General features: G+C 48.6%; 1 protein-coding gene across 1 annotated transcript in view; it reads right to left on the bottom strand.

The window, feature by feature from the left end:
• Positions 1-8,778, bottom strand: part of LOC122942538 (4-hydroxy-2-oxoglutarate aldolase, mitochondrial-like) — a 46,856-nt gene extending 38,078 nt beyond the window's left edge. Inside the window, exons 1-5 of the mRNA XM_044300189.1 lie at positions 8,718-8,778; positions 8,301-8,552; positions 4,151-4,279; positions 1,802-1,929; positions 1,331-1,465 (exon numbers count right to left, since the gene is read on the bottom strand). Of these exons, the coding sequence (XP_044156124.1) occupies positions 1,331-1,465; positions 1,802-1,929; positions 4,151-4,279; positions 8,301-8,514 (606 nt within the window). The 5' untranslated portion in view covers positions 8,515-8,552; positions 8,718-8,778. The remainder of the gene's footprint in view (positions 1-1,330; positions 1,466-1,801; positions 1,930-4,150; positions 4,280-8,300; positions 8,553-8,717) is intronic.
• Positions 8,779-16,002: the final 7,224 nt, after the last annotated feature.

Raw genomic sequence — 16,002 nt, 5'->3', positions numbered from 1 at the left:
AGGACCCCGGGTTTCCCGGGGTCCGTCCACCACCAGGCGCAGCTCTCCGCCTCTCCCATTGAAGTAAATGGGAGCGCACCGCAGTGCGCCCTCCTCAAGTTTCTCCGCTCCGTTCTGCTTGTAGGTGCGGGTCCCACCGCTGCGGTGGGACCCGCACCTATCAGACAATGGGGGCATATCCTAGCGATAGGCCCCCATTGTCTATGATGGGATAACCCCTTTAATGTCTAAACTGCTGGCAACAAAAGTGAGTACACCCCTAAGTGAGAACGGCCAAATTGTGCCCAAAGTGTCAATATTTTGTGTGCCCACCATTATTTTCCAGCACTGCCTTAACTCTCTTGGGCATGGAGGTCACAAGAGCTTCACAGATTCCACTGGAATCCTCTTCTATCCTCAATGACGACATTACGGAGCTAGTGGATGTTAGAGACTTTGCGCTCCTCCACCTTCCGTTTGAGGAGACATTCTTGGCCAGTCCAACACTTTTACCCTCAGTTTCTTTAGCAAGGCAGTGCTTGTCTTAGAGGTTTGTTTGGGGTCGTTATCACATTGGAATACTGCCCTGCGGCGCAGTTTAGGCAGGGGATCATGCTCTGCTTCAGTATGTCACAGTACATGTTGGCAATCATGGTTCCCTCAATGAACTGTAGCTCCCCACAGCCGGCAGCACTCATACAGCCCCAAACCATGACACCCCCACCACCATTCTTGACTGTAGGCAGGACACACTTGTCTTTGTACTGCTCACCTGGTTGCCACCACACACACTTAACACCATCTGAACCAAATAAGTTTATCTTGGTCTCATCAGACCACAGGACGTGGTTCCAGTAATCCATGTCCTTAGTCTGCTTGTCTTCAGCAAACTGTTTGCAGACTTTCTTGTGCATCATCTTTAGAAGAGGCTTCCTTCCTTCTGGGATCACAACCATGCAGTGTGTGGTGTATGGTCTGAGCACTGACAGGATGACCCCCACCCCTGTTACCTCTGCAGCAATGCTGGCAGCACCCATACAACCTCTGGATATGACGCTGAGCACGTGCACTCAACTTCTTTGGTCGACCATGGTGAGTGAGGCCTGTTCTGAGTGGAACCTTAGTTCTGGTACTGTTTGTACTGAGCTTGGTTCTGGTTATATTTGAAATATTGTAATTGTTTTATTTCATTTTTAGTTTGCCATGCTACACCACAGGAAATTCTGCATTTTTCAGTCTATTAAAGTAGGGAAACTGTACATAGTTCAAATTTTAATCCCACCCCTGGGAACATCCATATAATTTTACAAGTATGCAAAGGAATAGACATTCTATCCAGTTAGCGACTTACATCTCCTCCACTATCCTTGATCCCTATGATGTTGGGGTGTTTTGCCAAGGCAACAACAGCATCCACAGGCAGGTCCAGCCCCGTGTTCCCAGGCACACTGTAGAGGATAACGGGCACAGGGGAAGAGTCTGCAACCTAGAATTAAGAGACTTGATAAGGTCTTCCAAGCACTGTAGAGGAACATACCTGCCCTATGCTGTGAATAGTAATGCCTTCTAGTGCAATGTTGTTGTTTTTTTCTAGTGTAATGCTTTCGTTTAAATGTCAGTTCTTGTTCCTCTGTCCATGGCATCTAGGATTGCTCCAAACAACATTTCATTGTATTATACATTGTATTACATTGTATTGTACAGTAACAATAAAGGCATCTTCTCTTATCTATGCAACATCCAGTCACAACTCTCCTTATGGCGGATATTTAACATTCCTGACTTTGCCATAGGGGGATTTAAACCCTAGCTGCAAGAATACCTTAGTGTAATGATGAACTAGAGCAGAACTAGTCATTCTGCCTCGATAGTAGCACGGTGTCACCACAAGAACGGCTTCTGCTCCAGCCTCTCCCATCTGACGGCTCATTTCAATAGTGGCCTGTGTTGCTTGGAATAGTACAAGAACATACATATAAATTGCTCGTAAAATTACAGATAAGGAAACAGCATATTTAAATCAGACATGGAACCTAAAAATGCAACAATAATGTGACTTTGTATGTCTCCATGGTTACAGACTACAAACAAAGCCTGTATGTAGTCTGATCATGCAATCTTACTCCCCTTGTTCCTCTACTTCTTGCCAAAATATATTCCATAGTCTAAGAAGTAAAAGAAAGATGGTGAGAATTTGATTGCAGTGTCAAACTACTGTACATATGGTCTCCTACAGAGGTCTCCTTTAACCAGAATGGGTATCTCTGATAGATGATCTATGACAAGCCTATCACAGGGTGCCCTGCTGCCAGGACCGTCAGTGATCATCTGTAATCTGAAGGAGAACCTGGAAGGAAGTGTTCAATTTCCCTACAGTGCCCCCACAGGTGAAATGAAACATGACATATTGACCATTGGAATCTATGAGCTGGCTGTTTAATGACTGAACTGTATCCACCAAGGCAAGAAACATTGAAGCTCGCTCGCTTGTGTTTGTTGGCAGCAGAACGGCCATCCTAGCGCCGGGCACATGCGGTCCACACGCCATTAGGTGTGGACTGCATACTTCTTGCACCGATTGTTCTTCTTTTCATCAAATTAAGCTTCTGATGACATGTGGGGGCGCGATACCCCACATAGAAACGCGTCGAGTTAAGGGAGGTGAAACTCTTGGGCCACAATAGGAGACTAGATAGGTTTTTGAGCGCATGTACACGAGCGCTAATTATTTGGTTTTCAGTCTCTTGCGTGATCCCTCTTGTCTTTCACCCTTCCAATAGGAAAGGCTGTGATTTATATCAGCAGCGTTTTCTTACTAGTAGAAGGGCGATTGCAGTGAGGCACTGCTACTGGATTACAATATAGATCAGTAGTTTATAGTGCAATTTATCGGGTGCACCCGAGGGGAGGTGGGGTGTTTATCTCACCTCTCACTATCCGAGTGCCCCTATAGCCTTGGTTGATACCTTGGTCTAGGTTCCCCTGATTTTATCATAGAATTACTTAATGCAGTTATTTATTTTAACGTTCTGTCAGGCTGAGAATTAGATTGGCTGCAGATCTCCCTGTGTAAACCGCAGACTGTATGGGGACAAATGATCCTTTCGTCTCCCATGTAAATGATCTCCGATAGGATTGTTGTATCATAGATTGCCCTTCATTATGTCCTCACACTGGGCCTCGTAAAAAGGCAGGGAAGAAGATAAAAGACCCTCAGGGGAAATCTGCATTTTGTTTTTGGGAGCTCCAATTTCAGCAGCTGTCCGAAATGTTGTTGATACTCTGATCCATGGTGACAACTTTGACTCTCATTAATCACATGACTGTAGATTCCTTCTCCACCCATGATAAGGTAGATGAACTGTACGGTTCCCTGCAAATCATGCACACAGTTGCACGGAGTTATGCTTGCGGGAGGCGCTGCCCAGGGAGCATTTGGGGGGCGGCGCTGTCCAGGGAGCATTTAGGGGGCGGCGCTGTCCAGGGAGCATTTAGGGGGCGGCGCTGTCCAGGGAGCATTTAGGGGGCGGCGCTGTCCAGGGAGCATTTAGGGGGCGGCGCTGTCCAGGGAGCATTTAGGGGGTGGCGCTGCCAGGGAACATTTGGGGGGCGGCCCTTCCCAGGGAGCATTTGGGGGGCGGCGCTGCCCAGGGAGCATTTGGGGGGCGGCGCTGCCCAGGGAGCATTTGGGGGGTGGCGCTGCCCAGGGAGCATTTGGGGGCTGGCGCTGCCAAGGGAGATTTTGGGGGCTGGCGCTGCCAAGGGAGATTTTGGGGGCTGGCGCTGCCAAGGGAGATTTTGGGGGCTGGGACTGCCCAGGGAGCATTTAGGGGGCGGCGTTGGCCAGGAAGCATTTGTGGGCTGGCGCTGCCCAGGGAGCGTTTGGGGGCTGGGACTGCCCAGGGAGTATTTGGGGGGCGGCGTTGCCAAGGGAGATTTTGGGGGCTGGCACTGCCCAGGGAGCATTTGGGGGCTGGCGCTGCCCAGGGAGCATTTGGGGGCTGGCGCTGCCCAGGGAGCATTTGGGGGCTGGCGCTGCCCAGGGACAGATGACTGGTTATAGATATCCATAGCTTCATACAATCATATCCCCCCTTTTCCAGTTTATAGCCGGCGTTAAACACATGTGGGATGCATATTACATGAAGGCTGGAGGCGATGCGATACGTACATTCACATCCTGATCCTGCAATTAGAATCTTCTCCTTAGGGAGCTTCTGACGGACCCTGTGCACGATCTCCAGCCTCTCCTCCCTGCTCATGTAAGCATACTCTCCATTTGACCCTTGAACAACTATGCCTGTGAGAAGAAAACAGGACTATTACATTATACAATGTCTACATGACCACTCTACACTGTGAAATGACCTTTGACCTTGCAAAAAGGTTAGAGTTGCTGTATGTCCCATACAAGTATTTCAGTTTTTTTCCCCAGCCTCGTTCATCTTTCTTTTAATTAAAGTGAATGTCCACCCTTGTGCCTTTTGAAGTAAAAAAAAACATTTGTGCTGATTAATTTCCTAATATATCTTTATAGTGGTGGGAGGTCAGGTACAGAGCACGAAAACACGGACAAAGACATAGAATCCTAAGATAACATTCCGGCTGTCACCACTAGAGGGAGCTGGTGACCTTAATGTATACTGTATGTACATTGAACACAATAATAAAACTGTACGCAGTAAGATCCTAAGCTGCATGTATGCGAGTGTTCTGTAACTAGACATTAGTGACATATTAATAGGACTTGTTTGGTGGAACAGGCTCCAAACCCTTAGGCCTCTTTCACGAGTCAGTGAATCACGGACAGCACCCATACCCATTGACTTTAATTTGTGTATTCACACACCAGTGATTTTCCACAGACGGTGGGTCCGGGTCCTATTTCGTCTGTGATTGCGGATCCCTCACACACAGTATAGTCTATGGGTCTGTGAAAAGCTCGGACACAATACGCATGCCAGCCTGGTCTGGTCCGGGGTTTTTTCCTGGATTGTTGCCATAATATGTTCTCGAAATTTATTTTCAGCCTAGCAGTGTCAGTGGAATACAGACGACATATGGAGAGCAAAAGATGGAAACACGGACCAAACATTGATTGAACGACTGACCATCTTCTCATGGATATGGACGTGCTACGGAGGCTTTCGACCAGGGATGCCCAACCTGCGGCCCTTCAGCTTTTGTAAAACTACAACTCCCACCATGCCCTGCTGTAAGCTAATAGCTGCAGGCTGTCCAGGCATGCTGGAAGTTGTAGTTTTGCAACAGCTGGAAGGCCGCAGGTGGGGCATCCTTGCTTTAAACCCTAAAATGCTTAGAACAAGGGGCTGAAGCATTAAGTCCATTTTCTCCTAAATTTCACTACCACCAACCCAGTGCCAATTGCAGTGCAGCTCCAATAGCCTCCCTGTTCTACATTAGGATGTGCGTCACTCTTGGTTGGGGCCAATAATTAGGGAAGGGGGCAACTGGACTAATAACATACAACATGGACCCTTACATTATCAGGGCTGGTCTACAGCTAATCGCATACCCGCTGGACTTAAAATCAGACAAAATAATGTCCCTTAAGATGCATCAATCTACTCATCCACAAAGGGTTAACAGTAATATTTACAAGTTATGATACAATTGAATACAAAGGAACTGATACAAAATAGATACAAACAACAGCTTGTACATTGTTCACCTATTGATCCCTGTTATAAAAATCAGAACATGGCTGCTTTCTTCCAAAAAAGAGCGCCACACCTAGTCATGGATTGTTTCTGGTACTGCTGCCCAGTAGCTTTGAAGTGAATGTGCCGCGGCCCGGAAGGTGCGGAACAAAGAATGGGAGTGGTAGTGGCTCTGACTGTAACTATGTAGTCCTCACCCCAGTGCTTACTAGTGCCAGGGCAGTGTTAGAAGGGCGCACCCTTTCTTCCCTCGGGGCACACCCTGAGGTTGATACTCCTGCCTGATGTCAATTGGGGTGCCCTTGATATTGTAGGTTTGGTGCGGGTGCAAGGTGGGAAGTGTAGGATGCAATGCCTTTGTCTGTTTGTCTCAGTAAAACATCCTCGGAGAAGGAGATTCTCTGGATCTTTGGTCCAGTCCTATGAGGAGTAGAGCACATGGAGCTTCCTCTCACTTCCTCCTCTGCAGACTCCTGAGCTAGGGGCGGACCCAGGTCCACACCCCACCTCCTGCAGGGGCTCTGTCAGAATTGGTTAACTCCATCACTTCCATACATAACCATACTGGGAATACACATGGCATAAAATTAAATAAAAAACTATTTTGCAAATACATTGGCCTGGGGTACTGAAAATGGGCCACTGTGCAATACTACAATTAACCAGTGGACAGAAGTGGCGCTGTTTTTGGAGGAAAGCAGATATTTTGTTTTTAAATTCTGTTCAACTTACTTATGAGAGTTATTTATAAAAGAAGCCTACATCAGAAACCTCACTCACACACAAAATGTGGCCAAGAGCCCTAATCTAATTTATACTTAAGCAAAGTGATAATGTGATAATACCGCCCTGCTACCTTCTACTATGTCAGCATAATTCCATTATTCAATACCTAATACCGCAGAGGGGCCTTAGCTGTGTTAGGTCAGTCATCCACACGATAGCAGCTATTATTAGGCGTCTATTCTTAGCTTTTATACTATTATAATGAATCTCTGGTCGGGTCATATCCCCCTATCAGTCACTGTAGGTGAAGATACTCAAACACTCAGGAACATGGACCTGCGTTCTTCTCCCAGAAACAGCGCCACGCCCATCACTTGGCTGCGTCAGGTATTGCAACTCAGCTCCGTTCACTTGAATGGGAATGAACCAAACACTGACATGGACAGGAGAGGTGCTGTTCTTGAGGAAAAAGAAGACCCTTTTTTTTTTTTTTTAGGGAGCAGGCTATTACACATTAGCTTACAGGCACACTGGCACAGAGCCCGTATGGCGGTGCACACAGGATGCGATACTCTTTAGAAACAACGCCACCTCTGTATGTCTCCACATGAAATCAGAAGCATAAATGGTACAGTAGAGGCCTCAAGCATCTCTGGGGTGGCCTTCTTATGGGTCCGTACAAAATTGATCTGTAATACAGCCATGTGCATGAGCCCGAAAGTATGCCAGTCCCAACAAAGTCAGTAAGGCAGGGATGCTTAACCTGCTACCCTCCAGCTGTTGCAAAACTACAACTCCCAGAATGCCCTTATAGCTGTAGGCTGTCCGGGCATGCTGGAAGTTGTAGTTTTACAACAGCTGGAGGGCCGCCAGTTGGGCATCTCTGGTCGAAGGTCTCATACACACAACTGTATCTGTTCTGAGGTCCGCAAATCTCAGATCTGCAAAACACGAATTCCGGCCGTGTGCATGCCACCATGTTTTTTTTTACACTCCATTACAAATGTCCTATCCTTGTCCGCAAAACGGACAAGAATAGGACATGGTCTATCTTTTTTTGCGGGGCTGTGGAACTGACATACAGATGTATGGTGTGCTGTCCAAATCTTTTGCGGCCCAATTGAAATGACTGGGTCCGTACCCGATCTGTAAAGATGTGGATCGAACATACGCTTGTGTGCATGAGCCCTAAAGTATACGGGGGCAGCCGATCCGAGGAGGCATGTATAAGGTCCCTTGCAGACGAGCGTGTCCGGATTAGGTCTGTAAGCGTTCAGTGAAAACTGCGCAATATCAAATGAATTAAGTTTTGTTTGAGATCACGTTCAGTTGTCCAGTTTTTTTCACGCGATTTTAATGCGTTTTGCACGCGCGTGATAAAAAACTGAATGTTTACAAACATCTCTTAGCAACCATCCGTGAAAAACGCATCAAATCCACACTTGCCTGCGGATGCGATCCGATTTTCACGCAGCTCCATTCACTTCTATGGGGCCGGCACTGTGTGAATATAGAACATGCTGCAATTTTCACGCAACGCACAAGTGATGCGTGAAAACCAACGCACATGTACACAGACCCATTTATACTCGCTCGTGTGAAAGGGGCCTATGGGGGGGGGGGGTTGAGAGGAAAAAGTGGTTGGGGCTATCCATCTATGTAATGCTTCAGTTTATATCCGAATATAGGGGAAAAAAATACAGAAAATTGTTGGACTGAAATGTGTCCCTACTAGTGTTGAGCGAACTAGTGTCTAAAGTTCGGGTTATCGAAGTATCCTGTTATGGATTCTAAATTCCGTTATGGTCCGTGGTAGCGGAATCCATAACGTGATTCTTCGATAACCCGACGCCGAACTTTAAACACAAGTTCGCTCAACACTAGTCCCCACCGCGCGGGTTCTGGCGTACGCACCTCGGAATGGGATGCTTGAGTACTTTTGCAGGTTCTCCTCCAGCTTGTCATAGTCCACCTGTTCCCGCTCATCGAAGGGGGTCGATATCGGAGGGTAAATGCCCGAGATATCCAGGGCAGGCTTTGCAGTGCTGGCCAGCTGGTGCATAGCTCTGGGGGTCCCAGTACCGCGGACTCCCCTCATACAGACCGGGAGCAGAGATCTGAGCAGCATTTCTGGAGCAGTGAATGTCTCAGCGCTGTCTGAGCGGCCTGGAAGGAGTTAATCATTAATACTGGATTATTATTACCATGCAATGTGTGTTACTCAAGACATGAGACAAACAAGCAAAACTTCTGCTTCACTTCCGGTTCTGCTGACTGACACCAGGACGGCCATCATGGCAGCTGTCAGCAGTCCAGCAATCAGTCACTTACCTTCCTGCCGCCTTGTGCTGAGACCTCTCTGAAAATCTCCCTCCCTGCAGCCCCTGCTGGTGCAGTGCTTGTACAACTATGCTGATGCAATGCGTTCTGGGAAATGTGGGGGGTTTAAAAAGGGGGTATTCTTGTAGTAGCACGTTATGCCCTATCCACAAGATGGAGGAGGGGGAGTCCTACCACTGGGACCCCCACCAATCAAGAGAAAGGAGACCCTGTACCCCCGGAGAACAGAGCGGCTGCTCAATCTCTATGGCAGTTCCAGAAATAGCAGAGAGCATGTCTGACCTGCCGCTTCATTCATTTCGGGGAAGGACCCTGAGGGGTACGAGGCCTCTATATTTGTGATTAGTGGGGTCCCAGCAGTAGGACCCCCCCCCCCCATGCTGCGGAATACCTCTTTAAACTCTGCTAGAAAACCCTGCAGAATAAGGCCTCATGCACACGACCGTATTTTGTTTCCGTGTCCGTTCCGTTTTTTTTGCGGATAGGATGCGGACCCATTCATTTCAATGGGTCTGCAAAAAACGCGGACAGCACACAGTGTGCTGTCCGCATCAGTATGTCCGTTCCGTTGCTCCGCAAAAAAAATAGTGCATGTCCTATTTTTTTCTAGTTTGCGGACAAGGATAGGCATTATTACAATGGATCCGCAAAAAATAACGGATCCGCAAAAAAATACAGAACGTCACCGTTTTTTTTTGCGGATCCGCAATTTGCGGATCGTAAACACATACGGTCGTGTGCATGTAGGCCAGTGGCGTACCAAGGGGGGGCGGGGGGGGGGGCGGGCCGCCCTGGGTGCCACTCACAAGGGGGGTGCCAGGCCGCCTGTCTTTAAAAAAAAAAATTATATTTTTTATTCTTCAGGGCCGCACCGCCGATCGCCACAGGCGGCGCGGCCCTGGATGTAATTGCGGCCGTGCTGTGGGGCAGGGGAGGGAGAGGCGTGTCCCTCCCCTGTTCTTCTGATAGGCCGCAGGCACTAATGCCTGCAGCCTATCAGAGGCCGGCTCAGGCAGCGCGATGATGTCATTATCATCGCGACGCCTGACTCCGGCAGCACACAGCAGGGACACAGGCCGGAAAAGGCTTGCATCGCTGCTGAGCTGATGGAGGTAAGTATTCGTTTTTTGTTTTTTTTTTCCTCTTTGCGGGGGGGGGGGGGGGGCCTGGCACTATGGGGGGGGGGGAGCTGGCACTATGGGGGAACTAGCACTATGGAGGGGCACTATGGGGGAACTAGCACTATGGGGGGGCACTATAGGGGGAGCTGGCACTATAGGGGGAGCTGGCACTATAGAGGGAGCTGGCACTATAGGGGGGGCTGGCACTATGGGGGGAGATCTGGCACTATGGGGGGAGATCTGGCACTATGGGGGGAGATCTGGCACTATAGGGGGAGCTGGCACTATAGGGGGAGCTGGCACTATGGGGGGGAGCTGGCACTATGGGGGGAGATCTGGCACTATGGGGGAACTAGCACTAGGGGGGGGCACTATAGGGACAGCTGGCACTATAGGGGGAGCTGACACTATAGAGGGAGCTGGCACTATAGGGGGGGCTGGCACTATGGGGGAGATCTGGCACCATCGGGGGGGCTGGCACTAGGGGAGCTGGCACTAGGGGGAGCTGGCACTATAGGGGGAGCTGGCACTATAGGGGGGGGGCTGGCACTATGGGGGGGAGCTGGCACTATGGGGGGGGGGAGCTGGCACTATGGGGGGGAGCTGGCACTATGGGGGGGGAGCTGGCACTATGGGGGCATTTCTTACTGGCACATTATGGGGGGGCACCATGGGGGAGAGGAGCACTATGGGGGTATCTGTGGGCTTTTTTTTATTATTGGCACATTCTGGGGGGCACTATAGGGGAGAGCAGCACTATGGGGCATCTGGTGTTACTATAGGGGCATTATTTGGGGGCACTATGGGGAAGTGGGGGCTCTAAAGTTGTCTTTTGTATTGGAACATTATGGGGGGCACTGGCATTTGGTGGCACTAAGGGGGCATTTTTTACTGGCACATTATGGGAGGCACTATAGGGGAGAGCGGCACTATGGGGGAGTGGAGCACTATTGAGGCATATGGTGGCACTAAGAAGGGGCATTTTTTTACTGGCACATTGTGGGGGAGGAGCACTATAGGGGCATCTGCTGGGGGCACTAAGGGGCATTTTTTTACTGGCATATTATGGGGGACACTATGGGGAAGGGGGAGAGGAGCAGTATGAGGGCATTTACTGGGGCACTATATAGGGGTATTTTATACTGGCATACATTATGGGGACATTAGCTCAACTGCGGGCACTAAGTGGGGGTATTTCATGTACTGTCATATTATAGGGAAAATTAGTACCACTAGGGGGTATTATGGGGAGCTTTACTACTACTACTGGGGGCTATGAGGAACATGATTACTAGGGCACTATAGTAGTATTCCCAGGGGGACTGTTTCTGCAGTATAGTATTGGGGGTGGCAGGAAACTAATGTCTGTTTCTCAATCTCTGCAGAGACGGGAGATGGCAGAAAAATCATCATGGCGGTCTGGTCTGAATGGAGAAGATGAGGAAAGAGAACGTCTACATCAAAGGTGACATCACTGGATGTAAGAGGTATGTGGCGCTATGTAGGAGAGGAGATGCCCCTTATGAACCACTGATCACCCCATATAGACTCCCTGATCACCCCCCTGTCATTGATCACCCCCCTGTAAGGCTCCATTCAGAGGTCTGTATGATTTTTACGGATCCACTGATACATGGATCGGATCTGCAAAACACATGCGGATGTCTGAATGTTTTGTAATAAATATTATTGATAACATTGAAAAAAGTTTGTGCATGTTTTCTTAACTTTCTTGGGGGGGGGGGGGGGGGGGTGCCAAACAAAGGGCTCGCCCCGGGTGCCAAATGCTCTAGGTACGCCCCTGCATGTAGCCTAAGGCTGGGTCTACGCTGCAACATTTGTCGAGTGGCATTTTGTCGCACCAATGTCGCGTGACAATTTTTATAATGGTAGTCTATGGCATCGCACTTCAACATGCGACATGCTGCGACTGCGACGCGACAGTCGCAGAAAAATCCATCTCGAATGGATTTTTTGTGACTGTCGCGTGGCAGTCGAAGCATGTAGCAGTGAGACGCCATAGACTACCATTATAAAAATTGTCGCGCGACAAATGTCGTCGTGTGGATCTAGCCTAAAGCTGGCTATACACATTAGATCTATTGGCCGACTATTTACAGTGTATGGGGCCTCCCCGACTCTCCCCTGACGGCTAAGGCTACTTTCACACTCGTGTTTTGGGCGGCTCCGTCATGAATCTGCAAAAACGGATCCATTACAATAATACAACTGCATGCATCCGTCATGAACGGATCCGTTTGTATTATCTGTAACATAGCCAAGATGGATCCGTCATGAACTCCATTGAAAGACAATGGGGACGGATCCGTTTTCTATTGTGCCAGAGTGTGTAAAAGAAAACGGATCCGTCCCCATTGACTTAGGCCTCATGCGCACAACCGTTTTTCGGGTCCGCCTCCGAGCCGCAGTTTTTGCGGCTCGGGTGCGGACCCATTCACTTCAATGGGGCCGCAAAAGATGCGGACAGCACTCCGTGTGCTGTCCGCATCCGTTGCACCGTTCCGTGGCCCTGCAAAAAAAATATATAGCATGTCCTATTCTTGTCTGTTTTGCGGACAAGAATAGGCATGTCTAGAATGGGCCGCCCGTTCAGTTCCGCAAATTTCGGAAGGCACACGGACGGCTTCCGTTTTTTGCGGACCGCAAAAAAAGGGCCCGGTCGTGTGCATGAGGCCTTACATTGTGTGTCAGGACGGATCTGTTTGGCTTTGCTTTCCAGGATGGACAGAAAAACGCTGCAGGCAGCGTTTTGGTGTCCGCCTCCAGAGCGGAATGGTGACTGATCGGAGGCAAACTGATGCGTTCTGAGCGGATCCTTTTCCATTCCGAACGCATTGGGGCGCCAAACTGATCCGTTTTGGACCGCGTCTGAGAGCCCTGAACGGATCTCACAAACGGAAAGCCAAAACGCGAGTGTGGAAGTCGCCTAATGTGGGGGGAGATAAGGTTTGGACATGTTGGATTTCGACTGCCTGTTCCTTTTGTTCACAGGAGATAAGCCACCGCCAGCCATATTGCCTACAAAGGGCTTTCTCTCTTCTGCCCATGCTCAGGCGAGCATGCATGTGTATAGAACACTCCAGCTGTTATGAAACTACAACTCCCAGCATGCATACTTGCTGTGTTCTTCTCTGAACTCCAATTGAAATGAATGGAGCATGCTGGGAATGGTAGTTTCACAACAGCTGGAGTGCCGAGGGTTGCTGACCCCTGCTATAGGAGGATGAGGGGGGATAGCTGTTGATCAATCACTCGGCTGACGGTTATCTCATGTGTAGGGCTGCACCCGCTGATTTTGGAGGGACTGACCAACCATTTAATGTATATGGGGGCTTCCTGACTTTCCCCCCGAGAAGTCAGATGTAGGGGAAAAGAAGGGTTGGGCAGTTAGATTTTAATATGTCTGATCCTTTATTCTCAAGGGAGATAAGTAACTGCCGGAGGTGTCTGACAGCAGCTTATTCCTCCGTGCCCATCAAGAATACATGCAAGTTGTGAGCGCATGTCTACAAGGGGTGGGGGCAGTGGGGTACACAGAGAAGTAAGGGCCCCGCAGCAAGGATCGAACCAGGCCCCCCACACCGGACACAAGGGTTTCTGCCTAAACCCCTTTCAGTGATCCTTGGGCCATTTTTACCACTGCTTCATTTGTTCCTTTAGAGGGTAGAGTCCTAACCAAGTTTTCACCCCCAGTAGAAGAGGAGATGATCCCAACTAAGACTGGGGGGCCCCTCTTCCCCTGGGCCCCATAGCAGTCACATGGTCTCCCGCTATGGTAGTTACACTCCTGGCTGTCTGTTGAATAACGGTTCAGCCAACATCTTTCTGAAGTGTATGGCCACCTCCTATCCTCATTGTAGATAATAGATGGCTACAATTGTATCCGATCTCTGCAATTCTACGTGAGCTAGATACCTCAGAGCAGAAATCGCTGTGCTGTCCTGACGGTTTATTACAATGTTTCAGGGAAGGTAAAATGTGTGAGAGGTTTAGGTCACAGAGGATTGCAAAACTGGCAAACTCTCAACTTTGAAAAGTATTAGGTCTATACATGTTTTCAGCCTCTGGATAGGAACAGGAATGTCCCCATTCACTGACAGCAAGCAGCAATTTTGGAAAATGAAGCCATGAAAATGTACAGTACAGACCAAAAGTTTGGACACACCTTCTCATTCAAAGAGTTTTCTTTATTTTCATGACTATGAAAATTGTAGATTCACACTGAAGGCATCAAAACTATGAATTAACACATGTGGAATTATATACATAACAAAAAAGTGTGAAACAACTGAAAATATGTCATATTCTAGGTTCTTCAAAGTAGCCACCTTTTCCTTCGATTACTGCTTTGCACACTCTTGGCATTCTCTTGATGAGCTTCAAGAGGTAGTCACCTGAAATGGTTTTCACTTCACAGGTGTGCCCTGTCAGGTTTAATAAGTGGGATTTCTTGCCTTATAAATGGGGTTGGGACCATCAGTTGCGTTGTGGAGAAGTCAGGTGGATACACAGCTGATAGTCCTACTGAATAGACTGTTAGAATTTGTATTATGGCAAGAAAAAAGCAGCTAAGTAAAGAAAAACGAGCGGCCATCATTACTTTCAGAAATGAAGGTCAGTCAGTCCGAAAAATTGGGAAAACTTTGAAAGTGTCCCCAAGTGCAGTGACAAAAACCATCAAGCTCTACAAAGAAACTGGCTCACATGCGGACCGCCCCAGGAAAGGAAGACCAAGAGTCACCTCTGCTGCGGAGGATAAGTTCATCCGAGTCACCAGCCTCAGAAATCACAGGTTAACAGCAGCTCAGATTAGAGACCAGGTCAATGCCACACAGAGTTCTAGCAGCAGACACATCTCTAGAACAACTGTTAAGAGGAGACTGTGTGAATCAGGCCTTCATGGTAGAATATCTGCTAGGAAACCACTGCTAAGGACAGGCAACAAGCAGAAGAGACTTGTTTGGGCTAAAGAACACAAGGAATGGACATTAGACCAGTGGAAATCTGTGCTTTGGTCTGATGAGTCCAAATTTGAGATCTTTGGTTCCAACCACCGTGTCTTTGTGCGACGCAGAAAAGGTGAACGGATGGACTCTACATGCCTGGTTCCCACCGTGAAGCATGGAGGAGGAGGTGTGATGGTGTGGGGGTGCTTTGCTGGTGACACTGTTGGGGATTTATTCAAAATTGAAGGCATACTGAACCAGCATGGCTACCACAGCATCTTGCAGCGGCATGCTATTCCATCCGGTTTGCGTTTAGTTGGACAATGACCCCAAACACACCTCCAGGCTGTGTAAGGGCTATTTGACCATGAAGGAGAGTGATGGGGTGCTGCGTCAGATGACCTGGCCTCCACAGTCACCGGACCTGAACCCAATCGAGATGGTTTGGGGTGAGCTGGACCGCAGAGTGAAGGCAAAAGGGCCAACAAGTGCTAAGCATCTCTGGGAGGTCCTTCAAGACTGTTGGAAGACCATTTCAGGTGACTACCTCTTGAAGCTCATCAAGAGAAAGCCAAGAGTGTGCAAAGCAGTAATCAAAGCAAAAGGTGGCTACTTTGAAGAACCTAGAATATGACATATTTTAAGTTGTTTCACACTTTTTTGTTATGTATATAATTCCACATGTGTTAATTCATAGTTTTGATGCCTTCAGTGTGAATCTACAATTTTCATAGTCATGAAAATAAAGAAAACTCTTTGAATGAGAAGGTGTGTCCAAACTTTTGGTCTGTACTGTATATTTGAAGGTTGCAGACCTTTTCATTCGTTTAGACAATGGGGGTATATCGCTAGGATATTGTCTGATAGGTGTGGGTCCCAACTCTGGGACCAGCACCTATCTCCTAAACGGACCGGCAAAGTCTTGGAGGGTGCACTACGCATGCACAATTGCCCCCCATTCATTTCTATGGGGCCGCCGAAAATAGCCAAGCGCTGGCTTGGCTATTTCCTTTGGTCCCATAGAAATTAATGGGAGTGGTGGCCGCGCAAGCGTGGTCTGCTCCCATTCATTTCTATGGGGATCCCGAAAATAGCTGAATGCGCTGGCTATTTTCGGCGGGCTAGTAGGAAGGCTTGGTGGTGGCCGGACCCAGCACCGCCGGCCACCACTTTGCCGGCCTCGTGCTA

Source organism: Bufo gargarizans, chromosome 6, assembly GCF_014858855.1.
Source record: "Bufo gargarizans isolate SCDJY-AF-19 chromosome 6, ASM1485885v1, whole genome shotgun sequence".
NCBI classification, from domain to species: Eukaryota; Metazoa; Chordata; class Amphibia; order Anura; family Bufonidae; genus Bufo; species Bufo gargarizans.
This window is presented reverse-complemented; position numbering and strand designations above follow the sequence as displayed.